Source organism: Mustela lutreola, chromosome 11 (genome assembly GCF_030435805.1).
Source record: "Mustela lutreola isolate mMusLut2 chromosome 11, mMusLut2.pri, whole genome shotgun sequence".
Classification (NCBI taxonomy): Eukaryota; Metazoa; Chordata; class Mammalia; order Carnivora; family Mustelidae; genus Mustela; species Mustela lutreola.
This window is the reverse complement of record NC_081300.1, coordinates 95954564-95975525: the sequence shown is the minus strand read 5'-3', so window position 1 is coordinate 95975525 and position 20962 is coordinate 95954564. Positions and strand designations below refer to the sequence as shown.

General features: G+C 37.2%; 2 protein-coding genes across 6 annotated transcripts in view; one reads left to right on the top strand and one right to left on the bottom strand.

The window, feature by feature from the left end:
- Positions 1–490, bottom strand: part of KNTC1 (kinetochore associated 1) — a 78091-nt gene extending 77601 nt beyond the window's left edge. Inside the window, exon 1 of the mRNA XM_059139180.1 lies at positions 127–490. The gene's annotated coding sequence lies outside the window, so the exon portion shown is untranslated. The remainder of the gene's footprint in view (positions 1–126) is intronic.
- Positions 476–20600, top strand: RSRC2 (arginine and serine rich coiled-coil 2). Of its 5 annotated transcripts, none has more exons than XM_059139182.1 (10): positions 476–634; positions 4607–4763; positions 5906–5949; positions 8426–8616; positions 9477–9680; positions 11807–11929; positions 14721–14800; positions 17341–17570; positions 17992–18081; positions 19954–20600. In XM_059139182.1, exons 1-10 carry the CDS (start codon positions 629–631, stop codon positions 20131–20133), a joined length of 1305 nt encoding a protein of 434 aa, XP_058995165.1. In that variant the 5' UTR covers positions 476–628; the 3' UTR covers positions 20134–20600. The 5 variants fall into 5 exon arrangements, with proteins under 5 accessions (XP_058995165.1, XP_058995164.1, XP_058995168.1 ...); XM_059139181.1 differs by having other exon boundaries at positions 17338–17570; XM_059139185.1 differs by having other exon boundaries at positions 8404–8616.
- The last annotated feature ends 362 nt before the right edge of the window (positions 20601–20962 follow it).

Below are 20962 nucleotides of genomic sequence, written 5' to 3'. Positions count from 1 at the left end.
GAACCGACTTCAAACTCACTCCCGCCAGCTTCTTGATGGGAAAACACCCGACTGGGCTGAGGCCGCTGTTACTACGACCTGAACCCACCCCCAGGTCTCTACAGCAGCGCATTACCCCCTCCTCACCTGCAACTGAAGAAACTAAAGAAGAACACTCAAACTTATCGTCCCTCTTCCTGCCACCCACAACTGTCCCTAATCTCTTCAGGTTCTAGCCCACGGGTTTAAATTGGCGGGAGAACACCAAACCCAACCCCTTTTACGGCAGCCGGAGGAGGCCAAAATTGCTTTAAAATCGAACTAGGAAGTTGCCCCACCTTAAATTCCACCCATTCCGATTTCCCGGCTGCGCATTCTAGGGTGTATTCTTGGCTCCGCCCCCTCCTTGGCCTTACACGCCCCTTTCAGAAGAACAACCAATCACTTCCTCGAATCGCGTTGCTATAGAGACTCTTATCACCACCCTTTTTTTTTTCCCAGCAAGCTGTGCGACGCGCCGGGCCTCTTCCCCTTTGTGCCATCCGGGTCTCTCGCGCGAGCGATTTAGTCTGTGGCGAAGCGTCGGGGCGGCCGGTACAGTTGAGAGCGGCAAGTGGAGGCGCCGCCCTAGCGGCCAGGACTCTGGACTATGGCGGTAGGTGCCGACGCTGAGTATAAAACCCGGGATATTTTGCTGCTACTCTCCAAAGAGCGGGTGAACGGCTCCCAGAGCTGTTGTCCGCGCGTGTGTGGACAAAATGGCGCCGCGGCCTTCTTCTGCGCCCGCCATCATGGCTGCCTGCTGTAGGGAGGGGGAAATGAGGCGGTGTCGGTGGGGGTGGGGAGCCGCAGGGAGTGTTTTTTTTTTTTTTTTTTTTTCCAGAACTTTCCTCATCCCTTTTCTAGGCCTGTATTCCGTTCCACTCGTAGACCGGTCTCCAGTTTAGCTAACTCGTTCTTGTTAGTCGTTTTTATTGAGTTTTATTAGGGCTTGGGAATTTCTGTTCGCGTTGGGGAAGGGCTGGGGAAGAGAGAAAAGGGATGGGGGGGGTCTTTGAAAAGTATGGGATCAGAAAGGCGTTGTCTGTAAGGAGTGGAATGGAAGAAGAGAATCGTCTTGTAACGTTTTGGGGGGTGATTTTTTGCTTACGCTCAGTAAAATTCTAGTTGCATAATTTTAATTAGTGTTTTGTCTGTGAAAACCTTAGTTTATTCCTAAGTACGGAGCTGAGGAAGCTGTTGCTCAAAGGGAGTAAAAAAAAAAAATCGACTTAATTCCGAGAGGGCTTTGAACTACGAATTCCGATTGTCGTTCATTTCCGAAGCAGCTCGTGATGTAATCATTTTGAAGTCTTTGAGAAGGATTATAATAAAGCCTTATCATAGGCGTTGTTTCTTAAATTTAAGAACCCTTCATTGACCCATTTAATTTTAAATAAGAACGCTAGTTCTTTTAAAAAGCCTGCTTCGGGTATAGGATGCTCAATTCTGGTGGATCACATTATTGTGACTACTTCGTTTTTCTTAACCCTGTTAAAAGAGAAATGCAAGCATCTTGTGTTCTTTTCGACTGACTAGAAAGTTCTATGTACTCCTCTTCAAAAATAAGTAGGACTATAAACATACCGGAAGATTCGTAGTTTGCCCTTGCAAAAAATTGGGGTATCTGAAATTAGGATGGTTTCTGCACTCCCCTCCCCCAGTACCTAATTGAATTAAGAACCTATTTTTTTCTAAGGTTTCAAACAGTTGGAAGGCTGTTTGGTGTTTGTGCAATTAATTGATGTAATGTTTTCCTTTGTTTAAATAGTGTTTGGGGCCTTTTAAGGTACTTTAAAGAATAGTGGTGTTTTACTTGGGCGCAAATATATTAAAAAAATGAAGTCCGTTCAGACATTTGGTGCTGCAGTGCCTCCTTCAATAAAGAGACACAGTTCCCTGGAGAAGTGGCCTAGTATTAAATCCAGTGTACCTTCTTTGCACTGGAGAAAGATTTGTGTACTGTCTTGAGCATTATTAGGGTTTTAAACGGGATGTCAATGTTAAGATAACAGTGGTGAAAAAGCAGGTGCTGGAGTAGAGGACAGTTTCGCAGTTAGCATTTAAGATTTAGTATGTACACCTGATAAATTGAAATAAAGCTTAGTAATTTTCAGAGAAATTTTATTCACTTCATTTTTTGGATACTTTTCACTAGGGCACTATAAAATAACCTCATGGAAATAAAAGTTTTGTGTGGGAGAAGTGGCCACCTATCATTTGTAGTCTGTTTAGTGATAGAATGGTTGGTTTTATTTGTTTCTATAGTGTATTTTACAGGTGAAAATGGCTCTTTGATGTAAGTTTTTATCTTGTATTACAGGGTACCTTTCTAAGCAAAGGGCATTTGACTTTCCTGATGCCAAGCTTCTCCCATGTTAAGCAAGTAAATAAACCATTGACTGAAAACTTGTACTGCCTGGTCTAGATGCTGCCTTTTCCATCAGAAGGTGGTTTTCCATTCTGGTCATGATCTCTGTAAGAGTGAATGAGACGTGCCAGTGGTTCAGGAATGCTCGTTTTGGTAGAGAAGTCGCATGAATTAAGAGAAGTGAGCAGTGCTTCAGTTTTTGCAATTTTATTTTACCAAATGCAGGCCTTACCAGCACTTCACAGCATCAGAGACATATGAAATAGTTTGTAATGATAATGATGAGAATGAGAATTAAAAGAAAATGACCAGTATTGTGAAAATCTTAAGTATCCTTACCTGTGGTACAGCATCAGTTATTTAATAGTAGACAGCAAAGAGCTAGAGTACCATCCTAGGAGAGGCAGGTAATGTTTGTTGGATCTTCTTTGTGAGATCGGAAAGTTGAACTCGATTCTGTGATGAAAGCTTTCCTCACAAAAATTTTATGATTCCAGAAATCACCCATACATAGAAAACTGGAGAAAGCATGTGTGATCACCTGAGAGTCTCTCCAGCAATTAGTTTCTTCCTTTGTGCTTGGTTTGGTTTGGTTGTGTTTTTTTGTTTTGTTTTGTTTTTTTACCACTGTTAGAGGTTTAACACATTTATGTCTTTCATCCTAGCTAAGCGTTTATCATTTTACTCTTTGAGTCTAGCATTGAGTTTGGCACATTTGTGACTCTCAGTAACTAGTTGTTGAAATAGTGCAATCTCTCACACTTCATTTGTTAAATTACTCCCCATTTAATTTCCTTGGCATTTGTTTTCTGGATTGATTTTCTTAAGGGAAAGGAGTTCGTTGACATGTGATTATTCCTCCTGCTGAAAATCCGTATTTATCCAGTCCAGTTTCTTTTGTAAACAGCATGGTAATAAATATTTTAGGCATTGTGGATCACATACAGTCTCTGTCCCATTCCTTGCTTAATAATCCTTCCAAAATGTGAAAACCTTTCTTAGGTCAAAGGTCAAGTAGTCCACCTTCTACATACTGCTGAAACTGTTCCCTCTACCTTTTAATCAAAATCTGACTTGGGAACATTCAGGTTTTAGCTTCACAGAGCTTTTTTCTAGGACTCATTTAAATCAATGTCTTTGTGTGATACTCTTATTAGCTTTGCTCAGTACGCAGTTATGAGCAAGTAAGTTGGAAAACAGGGAACTGATACTTAGATGAAGGAACGTCCTTTTGAGTAAATCAGGACTCTTGGGAAAGTGTAATACTTGATTGTTTTTTTAACTTGTACAAAATTTGCATTGTGAAAATTTATAAAATGCTTTGAAGCAGAAACAACTTAATGTTTCCATAGCACAGAGCATATGTGAGGAGAGGCAGACCATATTTTGCAGCAGCACTGTACCAAGGGGCTCTTTTCATTAAAGAGGGTTAATGAAATTAAGAGTGGGTTCTCAGATAGGTAAGTTAATTTTGTTTATTCTTTTATAATCTAGAAGCATTCTCTGCTGTTCTTAGATTTTACAGACTTAAGTCTGTTTAAATTTTACTACATTTTAAATGCTTTTTTAATGTTTGCTAATATAGAAGTATTGGTAAAGTCACACATATGACTTCACAAATCTAAAATGGACTGTATTTTCTCTGCTTGTTTTATTGGAAATACTTGGAGCCCTTATTCTTCTCGTCTCCCCATTGTTTTGAAAGTTATGAAAATGATTTTTTTTAAATAATTTTTAAAAAGTTAAAGACATCAGCCTAATTACATATGTCTGTTACCGAGTTAGTCATTTCAGTTTATTCAGGCTTGCTTATTAGGTACAAATAATACTTAACTACTTAGAAATTGGCCATTCTGGTTTATTGGTTTTTTCTTTTTAAATTTTGTAAAACTCAAGGAAGATTCTCCTCCCTCCTTCTTTTAAGAAATTAGAAACATTTTAAATGTAATTAAGAACTTTTTTTTTTTTTTTTTTTTTTTTTTTTTTTAGATTTTATTTATTTATTTGACAGAGAGAGATCACAAGTAGACAGAGAGGCAGGCAGAGAGAGAGAGAGAGGAGGAAGCAGGCTCCCTGCTGAGCAAAGAGCCCGATGTGGGGCTCGATCCCAGGACCCTGAGATCACGACCTGAGCCGAAGGCAGCGGCTTAACCCACTGAGCCACCCAGGCGCCCCTGTAATTAAGAACTTAATAATCGTTTCTCTTTAAACTTTTAGGCTAGTGATACAGAACGAGATGGACTAGCCCCAGAGAAGACATCCCCAGATAGAGATAAGAAAAAAGAGCAGTCAGATGTATCTATTTCTCCTAGAGCCTCAAAACATCATTATTCGAGATCACGATCAAGGTCAAGAGAAAGAAAACGAAAGTCAGGTATGAATTGTTGGAAAACTGTAATTACTTCTATCCATGTAAATGTGTATATAAGCCATAAATTTAGTTTTTTATATAATTAATAGGTGTTCTTTTCAGTTGAGAAATCAGTAAGGAAAGTACATTGGTAATTTTCTGGACAATTTTTTAGTTATGAGAAACCCAAATGCAGAAATGTCATGACTTGTCCAAAGGCAAAAAATATATATATATTTAAATTTTTGTCACAGTAATTCTGTTTTAACCCTGAGTTGTTTAAATTTCAGTCTTTCAACATTGGTAAAATATTTTGAAAGATGTGCCTGGGCAGTGGTGTATTTTTCTGAGCTTATTTAATGTGCTTTTTGATGTGAGTTATGGAAAATTTTTAACCTTGTTTTTTTATTTAATTTAATGTTAGAATATTTCTGAAGTGAGAGGTCTTGGCATTCTGAGTTGTTTCTTACTCATTTACTTGAAAAAGAATTAGACTGATGTAGTATAGAAAGTATGATGTTTTGCTGTATGTTTTTTAAATTAGTATTGCTACTTAATGAAGAGGTTAAGTGAGAAGTAGAATACTAATGACCTGGGCTCCATTTATTTATGCTTTATGCCCACAGATAATCATCTGTAATTAGTTAAAATGTAATTTTATGTGTATATTTGTAACTGTACTGTATAAAATCACTTTTGAATAGAAATTTCAAAACTGTAGCATCCTTTTGACTACTTATGCCAGATAAGTTCAGACTGTATTTTCTTGCTTTCTTGTTTGTTTCTACTAAGCTGCTTTACAAATTTTCTGTGCGCTGTAAAGCAAAATGGGCTAGTCACAGTGGTTTGTGAATTAAGAATCTTTGACAGACGGAAAGACAGTATATATGTTTTTGATTTGTCATGAAGGATTTTGGAGGGGGGATGTTTGTTTTGTTTGCTCTCAGTTATATTTTTGTTTATTCAGAATGCTTGATTTGTTTCAAATATATACAGTGGTGTTAAGTAGTATAATCCCACCCTTCCATAAAAAATAGTCTTTAGAAGATAGTAAGTGGAATTTTAATTTAGGAAAGTGGATTGGAAATCGTCCTTTTGAGTATTGGAATTTGTGTTTGAGAGGTTTCTGTGTCTTGTTTATGGTGAATTTTTGTATGTATTTACAGATAATGAAGGAAGAAAACACAGGAGCCGGAGCAGAAGCAAAGAGGTAATTAACACTTTGTAGTGAATAGGCACTTTAAAATTCTTGTAAAGTATCTGGTAGAAATGTTTGTGTGAATATATGATACTATCAAGGTAAGTACCAAAACTTGAAATTTAAAAGGTTAATTGGGTATAAAATAAGCATGATATGGATCATCATTTTTCAAGAAGATAGTTGTTTATATGAAAAGTTCATTCAAAAACTATTAATTTTATTATGTTGTGAAAATATTCACAATAAAAATTTCATATGAAGATTATAATTGGTTTTTTTAGGCCTGTCACACAGAGCTTCCATTAATCTGAGGTCCCGAGTCTCCTTATACCTGACAGCTGCTCAGGATTTTCATATAGCAGTCATCTTTAAGTACCAATATCCTAGATAACTGTGGGCTTTTTCTTTATGGAAGATAACGAGTCCTCTTTGCATTAGCAAACCAGCTCAGTTTCCTTGAGAATAGTACCGAATTTTGAAATAAAGTGTTTGTGAGGGACAGCTGGAAAGGTAGCAGTGACAGCAAAACTGGAGGAAAAAAAAAAGACAGCAGCTGTATGAAAGAGAAGCAGGAGTTAACTTGCTCGCCCACCTGAGAAGACAAGGAATGAGCCAACAAGGAAGAACAGAAGTAGGAGCCAAAAAGGGAGGAGAAGAGTCTTGTGGGGGCTGGGCAAGGGACTCTGAAAAAAAATGTGGGCAGGGACTTCACCTCTTCCCCTAATGGAAGCTCTGTTAAATTTTTAATTTAGGAGAGTTTTTGTGAAAATGACTATTTTGTTTAGCTCACATGATAACATTTCTATAATAAATCATACTCAGCGTGCTAATGCGCGAAGAGACTGAACTGAAGACGCTGCAGACTCAGATAGCAAAATAATAAGCCTACTTCATGATAAGGTAACTATTAGTCATTCAAACTCCTATTTCCCTTAAGTATATCTTAAATCAGTTAAGGGTTTTATTGTCTTTTTTTTAATAATAGTAATGTTATGTTTGGAAAACTGGTTTGAAATAAACTCTAAAACCTTTCGAAATTGAACCACTTAAAGCTTTTCCAGTTTGCCATTATATGGCAAAACCAAGGAAATACTTTTATAAGCTCATAATACAGAGAACTGGCAATGAAATTAAAATTAAGCTGTGTCTCCAGGTCTCTCTATTTTTCTGCAAAATATTAAATAACATTCTGCGATTCTTTCCAGATATATCATGCATGTTCCAAAATGTTTGGCCAGGTTTTTGGTTTTAAGCAAAGTTAGTCTTGAGTGTAAAGAAAAAATGCTATGTTCTGGGAAACCTGAGTTAAGTGTCCTGTTGTAGAAAAGCAGTGGACTGGGCATAAGAACAACATGGGGTCTGGATTCAGCTGCTACCATGTAGTTTTGTGACTTTAAATCTTCATTTAGTCATACTTAAAGGAAGGGAAGTTTAGAGGATCTGAGTTTCCTTCCAGCTTTAAAATTGTGTTTCTGAGATGTCCAGGTTTTTAAGCTTTAACTGAAAGATGGATTTGACAACTTAATGTGAGGAGATCTAATGTTTATCACTTCCTAATTTGGCATGTGAGAATAGGATGGAGACTTGATCATGCAATTAATTTTAGCTCAGTCTCTGAATGCATATGTTGTGAAAGCAAAAATTTGGTTTTTATCTCTCAGAGTATGGGGGAAGTATGTATTGTATAATGGTATAGGGATTAATTATGTTATGCCTAGTTTGATTTCATAAAAATTAAAACAGATACGGTTGCCATTTTCTACCCTAGGTACATGAAATGTAATAGAACTTCAAGCCCGTTGGGATATTGCAAGATGAAAAGTGATTTCTTCACAGTTTAGACATTGGGAGAAAAATCAAGAGCCGTCTTTTAGAGAGAATGTGGCAGTATAGCTATAAAAAGGACACTTCAACTCTGCGTAAAGTAACTTAAAATTGCAGAAAATACTAATAATTAGTAAGATTAATCTTATTTAGCTACCTAACTGAAATGCGTTTTCTGTGCATTTCCTTGTGTCCTGATCTTCACTATTGTTAAGTTTTTAAGCCTAAAATAATATATATTCTGGTTATGAAAGTTGATGTATACGTGTATACATGATCTGTTTCTCTAAAAGGTTTGTTGGAAAATTTTGAAAGTCTTGATATATGTGTACTTCCCTTATTCCTTTAGATAAAAGAAACACCAGGGATTCCTCTTTTTTCTGATAATAATGGTTTTTCAGTATTATTTCAACATTGAAAATCATTGTTTTAATAATTTATTTTGGGGAGGAAACTGCAATTTGGGGGATATATAAAGACAATAAGATTAGTAATATTCATCTGCAACATTTGGGTGATGTGAAACTAGATCATTTTTTTTATTTGCCACACACTCCTAAGGTTACTAATGTTGCATCACAACATTTTTGTCTACTGATACCCATACTAACTCTCTTTGTTGCACTATTTTCCTGAAAGAACCAACTTCTTCTTAAAACAGGCAAGAAGACATGAATCCAAAGATAAATCATCTAAGAAACACAAGTCTGAGGAACATAATGACAAAGAACATTCTTCTGATAAAGGAAGAGAGCGACTAAATTCATCTGAAAACGGTGAGGACAGACATAAACGCAAAGAAAGAAAGTCGTCGAGAGGCAGAAGTCACTCACGATCTAGGTCTCGTGAAAGGTAAGTGATTTTGTTATTTATAAGTTAGTGCCATGTAAGGAGCTGTATTATGTAAAGCTTCTCATGAACCCAGCAATACACAGACTATCTTAATTAGAAAGTAGAAGTTTTTTGCTAGGATCTATTCCTTTGCTATCTAATGTCTGCTAGTAGCTGAAGTCTTTGGGGCATTGTTTTCTGATGAAGGTAAAGAAAAGTGTTAAAGACTCAGGGATTAAAAGATGATTGTGTATGATTCACATTCATCTAGCCAGTATTTCTTAATTTCTTGATTTATCTGTCACTTGCAGTGAAAAAATTTATTTAGTTGACCTATGTTTAAGCCAATATAACAGTACTTCTGTATTGTCAATGTAGGATTTATTTGCTGCTAAATTAATTTAGATTTTCTTTTGTATTGAAAACTGGATCATGGCAGAAAAATTGTGAGACTTTTGTTAAAAGAAGCCAGTGTTTGATGTATGTTTGGAGTTTTCTGTGGGAATATATATATGTGGTATATCAGATTAGGTCTGAATTTTTTGGTAGTAGATTAACTTGTCATCTTTAAGTCGCATAAGTACTTCACTAAGGCAATAATTGACTTTAAACTATTAAATAGGATCTTAAGTTGGGTTAGGATGCATTGCATTTTTAACATGTAGCTTTATTGTGTGCCCTCTGAGACATCATCAAGAATAAAGGCTCATTTGTTGTTACAATTTCTTCCAGTAGATGCCTCAATTAGCCTTTCTCTACACAATACAGATTAGTTTATTGCCTGGCTTGACAGCACACACTGCAGATAATTAATTCATAATGTCTGTAATTTGAGAAGACGCAGCTCTAAATAACTACTCACTTACGTGTTTTAATTTCAGGCGTCATCGTAGTAGAAGCAGAGAGCGGAAGAAGTCTCGATCAAGGAGTAGGGAGCGGAAGAAGTCACGATCCAGGAGCAGGGAGAGGAAGAAGTCACGATCCAGAAGCAGGGAAAGAAAACGCCGGATTCGATCTCGTTCCCGCTCAAGATCAAGACACAGGCATAGGAGTAGAAGCAGAAGTAGAACAAGGAGTAGAAGTCGGTAAGTAGTCATCTCTTGAATAAAATCAGATAGTTCCCTCACGGGGTCTGTTTATCTTCCCTCAGTCTGAGAATATCAAAATTGTGGGTCAGAATTTTATTTGAGTTACAAAATATTTTAACAACATTCTGACTAATAAAGAACAATTTAAACACTTGCCATAGCATTCTTAGAGATACTCATTTAATCAGGTCTTCTGTGAAGTGCAGATAGAAATAGTCCTATTAAAATTACTTCAGTTGTTTTGGGTGTTGAATTGTGTTAATTGTATAATCAGAGTAGCTTAACATTTATTGCATGCCTGCTATGTGCTGTGTATTAATGTCAGCTCTTCCATGTACTACCTCATCTAATTCTCAAAACAACTGTTTTGTGAGTTAAGACCGTCGGGCTTAGAGAGCTTGAGTAACTTGCCTAGGAAGCCCCAAATCATAGTTGTTAAATGGTCCTGTCAGGACCAAGTCCCAAGTATGTCTGAATGCAAAGTCAGTCTATGTGTTTGACCCATCATACTGCATATGCTGTCTCAGGTATTCAGAAAGATGAGCTTAATTCAAACCTATCTTGATTGAGAGGAGGCCTTAATTTGTTGAGACAAAGTACAATGAAGAGCACAAGAGAAAATTTTTAAATAATCAGGGTATATATTTAGTCTGTACTTGTTTATATCAGACAATTATTAATAATACATATGCACAGATACTGTTATTAAATAAGGGGAAAGGTTTTTTGTTAATTGTTCAAGTTAGTCTGTAAAGACAAATTACTTGGCTTTCTCTTGTTTATCAAGGGTTTTGGGGGGGGTTGGATGCAAATGGTGGGTGTTTTAGATTTTCTTTATTTTACTTTATTTTTAAGATTTTTTTTATTCAACACAGAGATCACAAGTAGGCAGAGAGGCAGGCAGAGAGAGAGGAGGAAGCAGGCTCCCCGCCAAGCAGAGAGCCCGGTGTGGGACTCTATCCTGAGACCGTGAGATCATGACCCGAGCCGAAGACAGAGGCCCAGCCCACTGAGCCACCCAGGCGCCCTCGATTTTCATTATTTGAGCAAGAGCAGTGAGTGTGCAGGAGATAAGAGTGGGACAGCAGCAGAGGGAGAAGCAGACTCATTGCTGAGCAGCTTGCTGGCTGGGGTCCCTGGAATCATGACCTGAGTCACCCAAGAGCCCCTCAAAGTGGTCGTTTTGTTTATTTATGTTTTTTCTTTAAATTAATTAATTTATTCTTAAAGATTTTATTTATTTATTTGACAGAGATCACAAGTAGGCAGAGAGAGAGGAGGAAGCAGGCTCCCGGCCAAGCAGAGAGCCGATGCAGGACTCCATCCCAGGACCCTGGGATCATGACCTGAGCCGAAGGCAGAGGTTTAACCCACTGAGCCACCCAGGTGCCCAGTGGTGGTTTTATTAAAGCACACAGACAGGACCTATGGGTTGCTGATGATCAGTTTTTAATCAATAGTTCAGTTTTTAGTAGTTTACTAATTTAAGCTTTACCAGTTAAGAGTTCTAGTGAGTTTAGGTAAATAATAATTTCATCATTATCATTAATATTTTATTCTCCATGTGGGCTTACAAGCCATTATTTGTGATATTTCTAGTTTTTTGTATTATGGCCTTTCTAGTTTTGACCACTGCTACTCTTATTTTATTTTGCTCAGTGCCTATTTTTTTTATCTTCCATTCCTAATTATTTTGTTTTACTGATTTTTGTGCTTGGGATTTTTTTTTTCTTTTACAAATTCATTGTAGATTAAAATACTAGGAACATTTAAACTGTGGATCTCATTACTAGGGATTTATCCTGCATACTCACTTATGTGAATATAAAATGACTGATGTGCAAGTCTAGTCTTTGCAGTGTTGGGTGTAATCGCAAAGGATTGGAAAACATCCTCAATAGTCTGTAGCAGGGAACGTTAAATGAACTTATAGAAGACTAGCAGCATATTCAGGGAACTACCATACCCTGTGGAAGCTATAGTACAGAGAGGAAAGGGTTCTAAATGGTTTGTCTACTGTTTGCATTTTTGTTGAACCTCTGCAAATATAATGGATTTTGATAAAATGAACTAATTATCACTGCTTTGCCATATTGCAACATGTGAAATACGATTTATTACAGAGATAGGAAGAAGAGAATTGAAAAACCTAGAAGATTTAGCAGAAGTTTAAGCCGAACTCCTAGTCCACCTCCCTTCAGAGGCAGAAACACAGCAATGGATGCACAAGAAGCTTTAGCTAGGAGGTGGGCATATTTTGTCTTTGATGCATTTTTCCTTTTCAACTTGAAGTTGATACTCAATTGTGTGGACAAAGTGAATGCTTTCAGAGTTTAAGTTAAATAATTAAATATAGCCATGATACATATTGTGCCAGTTTTGATCTAGAACTAAGTAGTTGGTTAATTCTCATTTTAAACATTTACCTATTTGTGCAACTGGAAAGATTACAATGTCTGCAACAGTTTCTCTGTTTTCCTTCATGATTAACTGATTCATTTTTCTCAAATTTAGGCTCCTAAATATTTTTGATTTGCAATAAAAACTTTTTTAGAAATCTGAATCTGATTCAAGAGCTCTTAAATTTTGCCTCTGAAACTGCATTGTCCTTTTGTTTTTCTTCCTCAAGAAAACAGTCTGAAACAATTCTGTCAATGGGTTTCTTATTTTAAAGGTGGCAAATAATAAACATTACAAGGTGATTTGTTTGATCTTGAAAGTCTTACTGCTGATAGCATAGGGAGACCATTTCATGTTTTAATTCTGTAAGCATTCCAAAGATGTTGTGGTAATTGTGGGACTACACACAGCGGGGCTGTCTGGCCGAAATGTGCAAAACCGTTGAAAGAACTGCCTCATATAGAGAGGCAAGAAGTAAATTAGAATCCAAGTGCTTGTTTGCAGGTTTTCCCATATTCTGAAAACTATACTCTTGATTTTGGGTTTTTTTTTCCTTATGAAATTGAGTTTGTATTTTTTTTTCATTACAAAAATACAGTTATCACAATGTAACCTGATGGGCTGCTGCCCTGTGAACCCAGCCTGGCAGAAACTCCAGCTGAACAGCAGCAGCAGCAAAGGTGTGAGCTCGCCCCTTCTTCGTTCCATTCACTGTAGTGAATGGTGTTAATTCCAACCTGCAATGGCCATTTTAAATATGCATCAATAGTAGTGACTCATACTTTCTTTCTGAAACTAAAATCCACAGAAGTAACTTATAAAGAAGGATCTGTTAAGTCTGACCAGTATTTTTTTAGGCCCTAAAGTTTATTCTTATAAGTTGGTTGTGCTTTAATTTTTGGCTTTTATTAAAGTTGAAGCTGTTAGTAGCATCAAAAACTTCAGCGTAAAAAAATAATCTTTAGTGATTTTCAGATGACAAGTTTACATGAAATAACTCTTTTTAAACCTATTTTTTTTAAGCTTTTATTTATTTATTTGACAGAGATCAAAAATAGGCAGAGAGGAAGGCAGAGAGAGAGAGGAAGCCGACTCCCTGCGGAGCTCGATCCCAGGACCCTGGGATCATGACCTGAGCCGAAGGCAGAGGCTTTAACCCACTGAGCCACCCAGGCGCCCCTGAGTTAACTCTTTAAGAATCAAATTGGTCCTTGGCTACTAAAGGGCGATCTTTTGTTAACAAGATATTACAGTATATAGGCCTTTTGTTGTTCCATTTTTGTTTTTAAATGTGGGCTATTTTTAAAGATTTTACTTATTTATTTATCTGTCAGAAAGAGAGAGAGAGAAAGCACACAAGCAGGCAGAGAGGCAGGCAGAGGTGGAGAGAGAGGCAGGCTCCCTGCCGAGCAAGGAGCCGGATGCAGGACTCGATCCCAGGACCCTGGGATCATGACCTGAGCCCGAAGGCAGCGGCTTAACCCACTGAGCCACCCAGGCATCCCTGGACTATTTTTAAACTACTTTGAAAACAGTTTTAGTATCTATGTACCAACATTTTAATGTTACCCCTAATCAGGAACTTGTATTCCCAAGGACAAAATCAAGTCTGTACTGTGTCTGTCTTGAATGTGTGCTCAGTAAGAGGGAATAAAATTATATTGTTATGTTCATTTTATGTAAATACAGCAGTTGTTAAAGCCAGTGCAATTTTCCTACCCATAGTACACCAAAACAAAAAACCTTTCCCTTAATCTTTGCCCCTTTATATCACATTAAAGGAGAAAGGGTGACTTTTGACTTAATAATTGGGAAATCAAGGAGTCTTGAAAAAGGTTTCTCTTTCAGGAACTCATGAAGATGCTATTACTTAAGATTTGTTGTATAAGAAGTAGATACTAACTTGACAATACATTTTTAGTATATGTATTAGTAAATTTAGTGTGAGTGAACTACAGTCTCTTTTTTGTTTTGTCTGAGGATGAATTTGTGTTTCAGGTTTCTAGTTCCATTGCTAATAATACATTTCTTAAATTGCTAAAAGTTAGTTCCCAAATAGGATTTATTGGCCTCTTTTTTTATTTTTGGCTATTTTTAATTTTTACTGATTTAAGGTTATATGATTAAAAAGTGTGTTTCAGTAGAAAAGTCATAATTGGCATGTTTTAATTGGCCTTATCCTGTATCAGCATCCCTCCTAAGAAGCATGTAGGTAGTTCTGTAAATACTGTTTACTACTTTTAACATACCCTAAGATTTACTCGGTTCTCAGTATGTCATTTGCAAGATGTAATGTTATCCATACTGTTAAAACCATCAATGGTAAAGGTTGAATAATTTTCATTTTTTGAAACTAGTCTCTGTGGGAAGTGTGTGTAAAAGATATTCCAATTTTTTGGCAATTCCATGAATTTAAAAATGTTTAAAACCAGTATTGAAATATTCTTTAACTATGACTATCTTAAGGATGAATGCTTTTTTTCCCCCACATACAGATACCAATTTGTGTTAAACTTAATTTAAAATTCTGTTAAGTGTTTCGTTTCTATACATGTGGAGAAATACAAAGAAATACAAAGATAAATACTGGTTTTATATTGAGTGTTGTTATAAACTTATTGAAATTATTTTTGACAGGTTGGAAAGAGCAAAGAAATTACAAGAACAGAGAGAAAAGGAAATGGTTGAGAAACAGAAACAACAAGAAATAGCTGCAGGTAATTTTTTTTACTATAGAAGTGTGGCATTTTTTTGTAGGAAATCTGGAAAGTTCAGAAAAATAATAGGAAGAAAATCACCTATGAGGCTTGCTTACCCATCAGTGTACTGTAAAACTGTTAGTATTACTGAAATGTGAACATTTTTTTTTTTTTTTAAAGATTTTATTTATTTATTTGTCAGAGGTAGAGGGGGAGAGAGCAAGTGAGCACAGGCAGACAGAGAGGCAGGCAGAGGCAGAGGGAGAAGCAGGCTCCCTGCTGAGCAAGGAGCCCGATATGGGACTCGATCCCAGGGCGCTGGGATCATGACCTGAGCCGAAGGCAGATGCTCAACCACCTGAGCCACCCAGGCGTCCCTGAAATGTGAACATTTTTAATGTTAACTTTCATTCCTCATAAATTCGTCATGCATATGTATTTCTTACTTGGTTGATGCACCTGATTTTGACAAGTAAACAGTCACTGTTCTCGTTCATATAACACTGTAGCCATCACGGCATATTTTTTTACTCATGGTTTTTGGGAAAATGCAATTTATTGAAGATGACAACTGATCTTGGGTAAGAAATCAGGTTATTAGACATAACACAAACATTGCCTGTGGATGATTGAAGGAGATCAGGGAGACTTACTGAATTACATGGAATGTAATCTGGAAGGTGTTTTTGTTTATTCACATTCCTGATAAATTGGTGGTACTAGAAATAATCTAAAATTGTACAAATTGGGGTACCTGGCTGGCTCAGTTGGTAGAGCATGTGACTCTGAATCTCAGTGTTGTGGGTTGGAGCCCAGTGTTGGGTGTAGATTACTTAAAAATAAAATTAAAAAATTTTTTTAAGAAATTGTGCAAATTGGGGCGCCTGGATGACTCAGTGGGTTTAAGCCTCTACCTTCAGCTCAGGTCATGATTCCAGGGTCCTGGGATCTAGCCCCGAGTTGGGCACTCTGCTCAGCAGGGAACCTGCTTCCCTCCCCTCTGCCTGCCTCTGTGCCTACTTGTGATCTCAGTCAAATAAATAAATAAGATCTTTAAAAAAAAACCTGTACAAATTGCCTTTAATAAGTATTCATGCATTTTATTTATTTAATATGGAGAGGGTAGAAGGTGAGGCAGAGGGAGACAAAGAGACATGTTCCACACTCACCTTGGAGCCAAGTGAGGGCTCAGTCTCACAACTCTGAGATCATTACGTAAGCCAGAATTAAGAGTTGGAAGCTTAACGGAGTCAGCTATCCAGGCATCCCTGCCATTTTGCTTTTAATACTTGAATAGAACAAAAACTTCCATAACTGGATTCCCATAGTATTAGTAATTAAAGAACTTTATAAGTTTATTCTGGGCTGACAGAAAAACATAGAGTAGTCTTTGTGTTCACAAAAAATTAACTTCGTTCCTGACTGAATCACTTAAAATAATGGGAATACCATGTGTGGCATTTAACTTCTGTAGGATTTGGGCTTCCTGTTTGCTAAATGTGCATAATACTTGTTTAATATCTTAAATGTTTGTGGGCGCCTGGGTGGCTCAGTGGGTTAAGTCGCTGCCTTCGGCTCAGGTCATGATCTCAGGGTCCTGGGATCGAGTCCCGCATCGGGCTCTCTGCTCGGCGGGGAGCCTGCTTCCCTCTCTCTCTCTCTGCCTGCCTCTCCATCTACTTGTGATTTCTCTCTGTCAAATAAATAAATAAATCTTTTAAAAAATATATATCTTAAATGTTTGTTACAAATTTTAGATGAACGTCTAAATAACCATTTTTTAAGCTTAAAGAGCCATACAAATAGTATTCATTGTTACAAGTTTAGCTACAAGTACCATAGTTCATTTTCATTGAAATCACAAATTTTTTTATTTGTAGAATTCTTTTTTTTTTTTTAAGATATTATTTATTTATTTGACAGACAGAGATCACAGGTAGGCAGAGAGGCAGGCAGAGAGAGAGAGGAGGAAGCAGGCTCCCCACTGAGGAGAGAGCCCGATGGTGGGGCTCGATCCCAGGACCCTGGGATCACGACCTGAGCTGAAGGCAGAGGCTTTCACCTGCTGAGCCACGCAGGCGCCCCTTGTTTGTAGAATTCTTACTATTTTAAGATACATAAAGTATTAGTATATAGGAGGGATCATATCCAGAAATGTCTATTAGAAATAAATTGAGGTAAATTTTGCTAAAATATTAATTCTTAGTAAGCTAACCTGCATTTCCTTATTTTGGTAAACATATTCTGCCTTTTTGTTACATTAATTCTTACCTATAAATGCACTATTGTAAATCAGGAGGTTGGTTTTGTTAGGTTTTAAAATCTGTGCTTCTGGGGGCGCCTGGGTGGCTCAGTGGGTTGAAGCCTCTGCCTTCGGCTCGGGTCATGATCCCAGGGTCCTGAGATCGAGCCCCATGTCGGGCTCTCTGCTCAGCGGGGAGCCTGCTTCCCTTCCTCTCTCTGCCTGCCTCTCTGCCTACTTGTGATCTCTGTCTGTAAATAAATAAATAAAATCTTTAAAAAAAGAAAAAAAAAATCTGTGCTTCTGTCTTTAGCAGCTGCAGCCACAGGAGGTTCTGTTCTCAATGTTGCTGCCTTGTTGGCATCAGGAACGCAAGTAACTCCTCAGATAGCTATGGCAGCTCAAATGGCTGCCCTGCAGGCGAAGGCTTTGGCAGAGACCGGAATAGCTGTACCTAGCTATTATAACCCAGCAGCTGTGAATCCAATGAAATTTGCTGAACAAGAGAAAAAAAGGAAAATGCTTTGGCAAGGCAAGAAAGAAGGGGTAAGTTCTTTAATTCTTCTCCTCTTTTGTCATTTATTCCTAATTAGCAGTTGCTTAGAAAAACAAATTTGGATTGGAAAAGATTGATTTGGGTTTATTTTTCTTCTCCAGTCTTGATTGTAATAGTTTAATTTACCACAGTTTAATGTTGGAAAAAGATTGATCTAAGAAGACCAGTAGTGATTCAGAGAAATCCAGTATTCCCATACATTTGTAATGGAGGAAGATGCTCCTTGGCTTAGGCTTTTTCATACTGTTTATTTACTTTGTTACTTTGTAGTAGAAATTTTAAAATAATCATAAACTGAAAATAATTAGAACTGCACTGTTACAATACTATAAATGTTATCATTTCTTTTAAACCTTATTACTTAGAAAGCTAAATTTTATGAATTGTAAAAGTTCATTGTTTTCTTTACAGGACAAATCCCAGTCTGCTGAAATATGGGAAAAATTGAATTTTGGAAACAAGGACCAAAATGTCAAATTCAGGAAATTAATGGGTATTAAGGTGAGTTACACACTTGGAATTAAAATTCATACTAACATTTTCAGACTACATTGGTCCTTGCCCTAAAAGTTAATTTCAGTAATGTGTGATCTCTGGGTACTTTCTAGTGTCTTTATGTTTCGTGCTTCACGTTCATTTCACAGAATTACGTTGTCATCGTTAGTTGACAATACAGACCATTTAAATTAACATAGTTGTTGATTATAACCTATTTATACCTTAATGAACCTTTTTCTAGTAAATAAAAATGAAATTATAAATGGGAATTAATAAATTTACTTTTAGAAAATGTTCATTTGAAGCAAACTTTAGGGACACCTGGTTCGCTCAGTTGGTCAAGCATCTGCCCTCCACTCAGGTCATGATCTCGGGGTCTTGGGATCGAGTCCCACATCAGACTCCTTGCTCAGCAGCAGAAGAAGAACTATTAGAGAGAGAACTCTGCCTGCCACTTCCTGTGCTTGTGCACATGTGCTCTTTCTCTGACAGAAAAAATCTTTTTTAAAAACTGAGTGTACTTGGAATCAGGCCTTAATATTGAAAGTTTCTAGAAAGCTGTTTTTTTTTTGTTGTTTTTTTTTTTTTTAAGATTTTATTTATTTATTTGACAGAGAGAAATCACAAGTAGATGGAGAGGCAGGCAGAGAGAGAGAGAGGGAAGCAGGCTCTCCGCTGAGCAGAGAGCCCGATGTGGGACTCGATCCGAGGACTCCGAGATCATGACCTGAGCCGAAGGCAGCGGCTCAACCCACTGAGCCACCCAGGCGCCCATAGAAAGCTGTTTTATTTTTTAAGATTTACTTGACATAGAGAGATCACAAGTAGGCATAACAGCAGGGAGACAGTGGGGGAAAACAGGCTCCCTGCTGAGCAGAGAGCCCTATGGAGGGCTCGATCCCAGGACCCTGAGATCATGATCTGAGCTGAAGGCAGAGGCTTTAACCCACTGAGCCACCCAGGCACCCCAGAAAGCTTTTTTAAAGATGTAGGGGGTTTGTTTTTTCTTTGGTTTTGTTTTCTGGTGGCATTGTTTGGTTTTTTTTCTTGGTGTTTTCTATTTTGTTTGAATCAAGTGGAAATATACAGATCTCATACTAGATTTCATGTAACAAGCTGGAAAAAAGTTCACAAACACTCAGGTATTGGTTATTATTACTTTAAGGGAATTGGTTTTTCATTGAAGGGATATTTGGCTTAAACTAAGCTTCACTGGGGCGCTTGTGTGGCTCAGTGGGTTAAAGCCTCTGCCTTCAGCTCAGGTCATGATCCCAGGGTCCTGGGATCAAACCCCGCATCGAGCTCTGTGCCCACCAGGGAGCCTGCTTCCCCCTCTCTCTCTGCCTGCCTCTCTGCCTACTTGTGATTTCTCTCTGTCAAATAAATATATAAAATCTTTAAAAAACAAAAAACAACTAAGCTTCACTGAATTGGCTTTTTTGGAATGATACCAGACAATATTTGCATTTACTGCTAGCTTTCCCTGTTCTAATTCTTTCCTTAGCTTCCCGCATCATTCCTTCCTTTGGTCTCTGCTCAGATGTCAACTTTTTAGTCCTTTCTCACTTGCCTTTTTAAAAATAGTAAGCATACCATCCCCATTTTCTGCTTTTCTCCTAGAGTTTACTTAGATATTAAATGGTATGTTCTACATTTTCTTTCTCGTACACACTAAAATGAAGTTGATTTTTGTTAAATCCTGGATTATCCCCATACCTAGAAAGAACAGTGCATTGCATTCCATAGGTACTAAATAAATAAGTAGAAGGTAAATACCTATTCTAAAAATGTGATTTATTGGTACTGTCAATTGAGAAGAACGACTTATTCTCATTTCTGTTTATTTTAATAATATATCTTTAATTTGGTATTTAGAGTGAAGATGAAGCTGGATGTAGCTCAGTTGATGAAGAAAGTTACAAGACTTTGAAGCAACAGGAAGAAGTATTTAGAAATCTAGATGCTCAGTATGAAATGGCAAGATCACAAACCCACACACAAAGAGGAATGGGATTGGGTTTCACATCATCAATGCGAGGAATGGATGCAGTTTGAAAAAGATCAGACTTAATGTTTGGGACTTTATGGACTTCTGGTTCTGATGTCAGGTCCTTGTTCACCAAACAGCTAGCATTCTAGCTTGCATGGGTGTTGCATTGACTTTAATTTATTGAAAAATACGATTTTTTGTAAATATCAGATCAGTGATACTGGTGTTAGTGTTGTAATCAGGTTAAACACACTTCCATTGAACTTGACAGGACTATAGAAGGACAATATTTTTCAGTTCATGAATTCTACTTTTCAAATACGTAAAAGCTGCAGGTGGGATAAAACCTCACACGTGGGTATTTCGTGTCCGCCGTCTCGTGTACTTTTGTACTTAACCTTGTACAGTTATTTTCATCTCTTGAAACATGAAAGAAATGTTATGTAGATGTTCTTTAGAAGATCTGGCCATTTGGTACATAATCCAGCACAAATACGCTGGGTGGTGATGACAATAAAAATGGTTTTCTCAACACTGGTGTTAATTTAAGTTACCTGGAATTCTTATTTGAATTTGTTTCATAGTTTTTTGTAGCATTTTGCAATTGCTATTAGAGAACACTTGGTAGATTTTTTTTTTCTTTTTCTTTTTTTTTTTTTTAAGAACAGTTCACTGCTCTAGGCAATACTATGGTAAGCAGAAATGTAAAAGAAAGTCGGGAGAAGTAGACAAACTTATTACGATAATACTGTTTTCCTACTACTGTAAGGAACAGAATGGTGTACAGTATTTGTTCAATATTCAATATGTTATTCAGGAAATAGATTAATACATTAAAGGGATGTATGCACTTTTATTTTAATAAAGTGCCTTATTACAAGTTCTTGGTATGCC

Bases quoted from the DNA above. Each gene is read 5' to 3' on its own strand.
- RSRC2 (XM_059139181.1), top strand. The intron at 8,617-9,476 runs GTAAGTGATTTT...TTTTAATTTCAG, and splicing joins CGATCTAGGTCTCGTGAAAG to GCGTCATCGTAGTAGAAGCA. The intron at 18,082-19,953 runs GTGAGTTACACA...TTTGGTATTTAG, and splicing joins GGAAATTAATGGGTATTAAG to AGTGAAGATGAAGCTGGATG.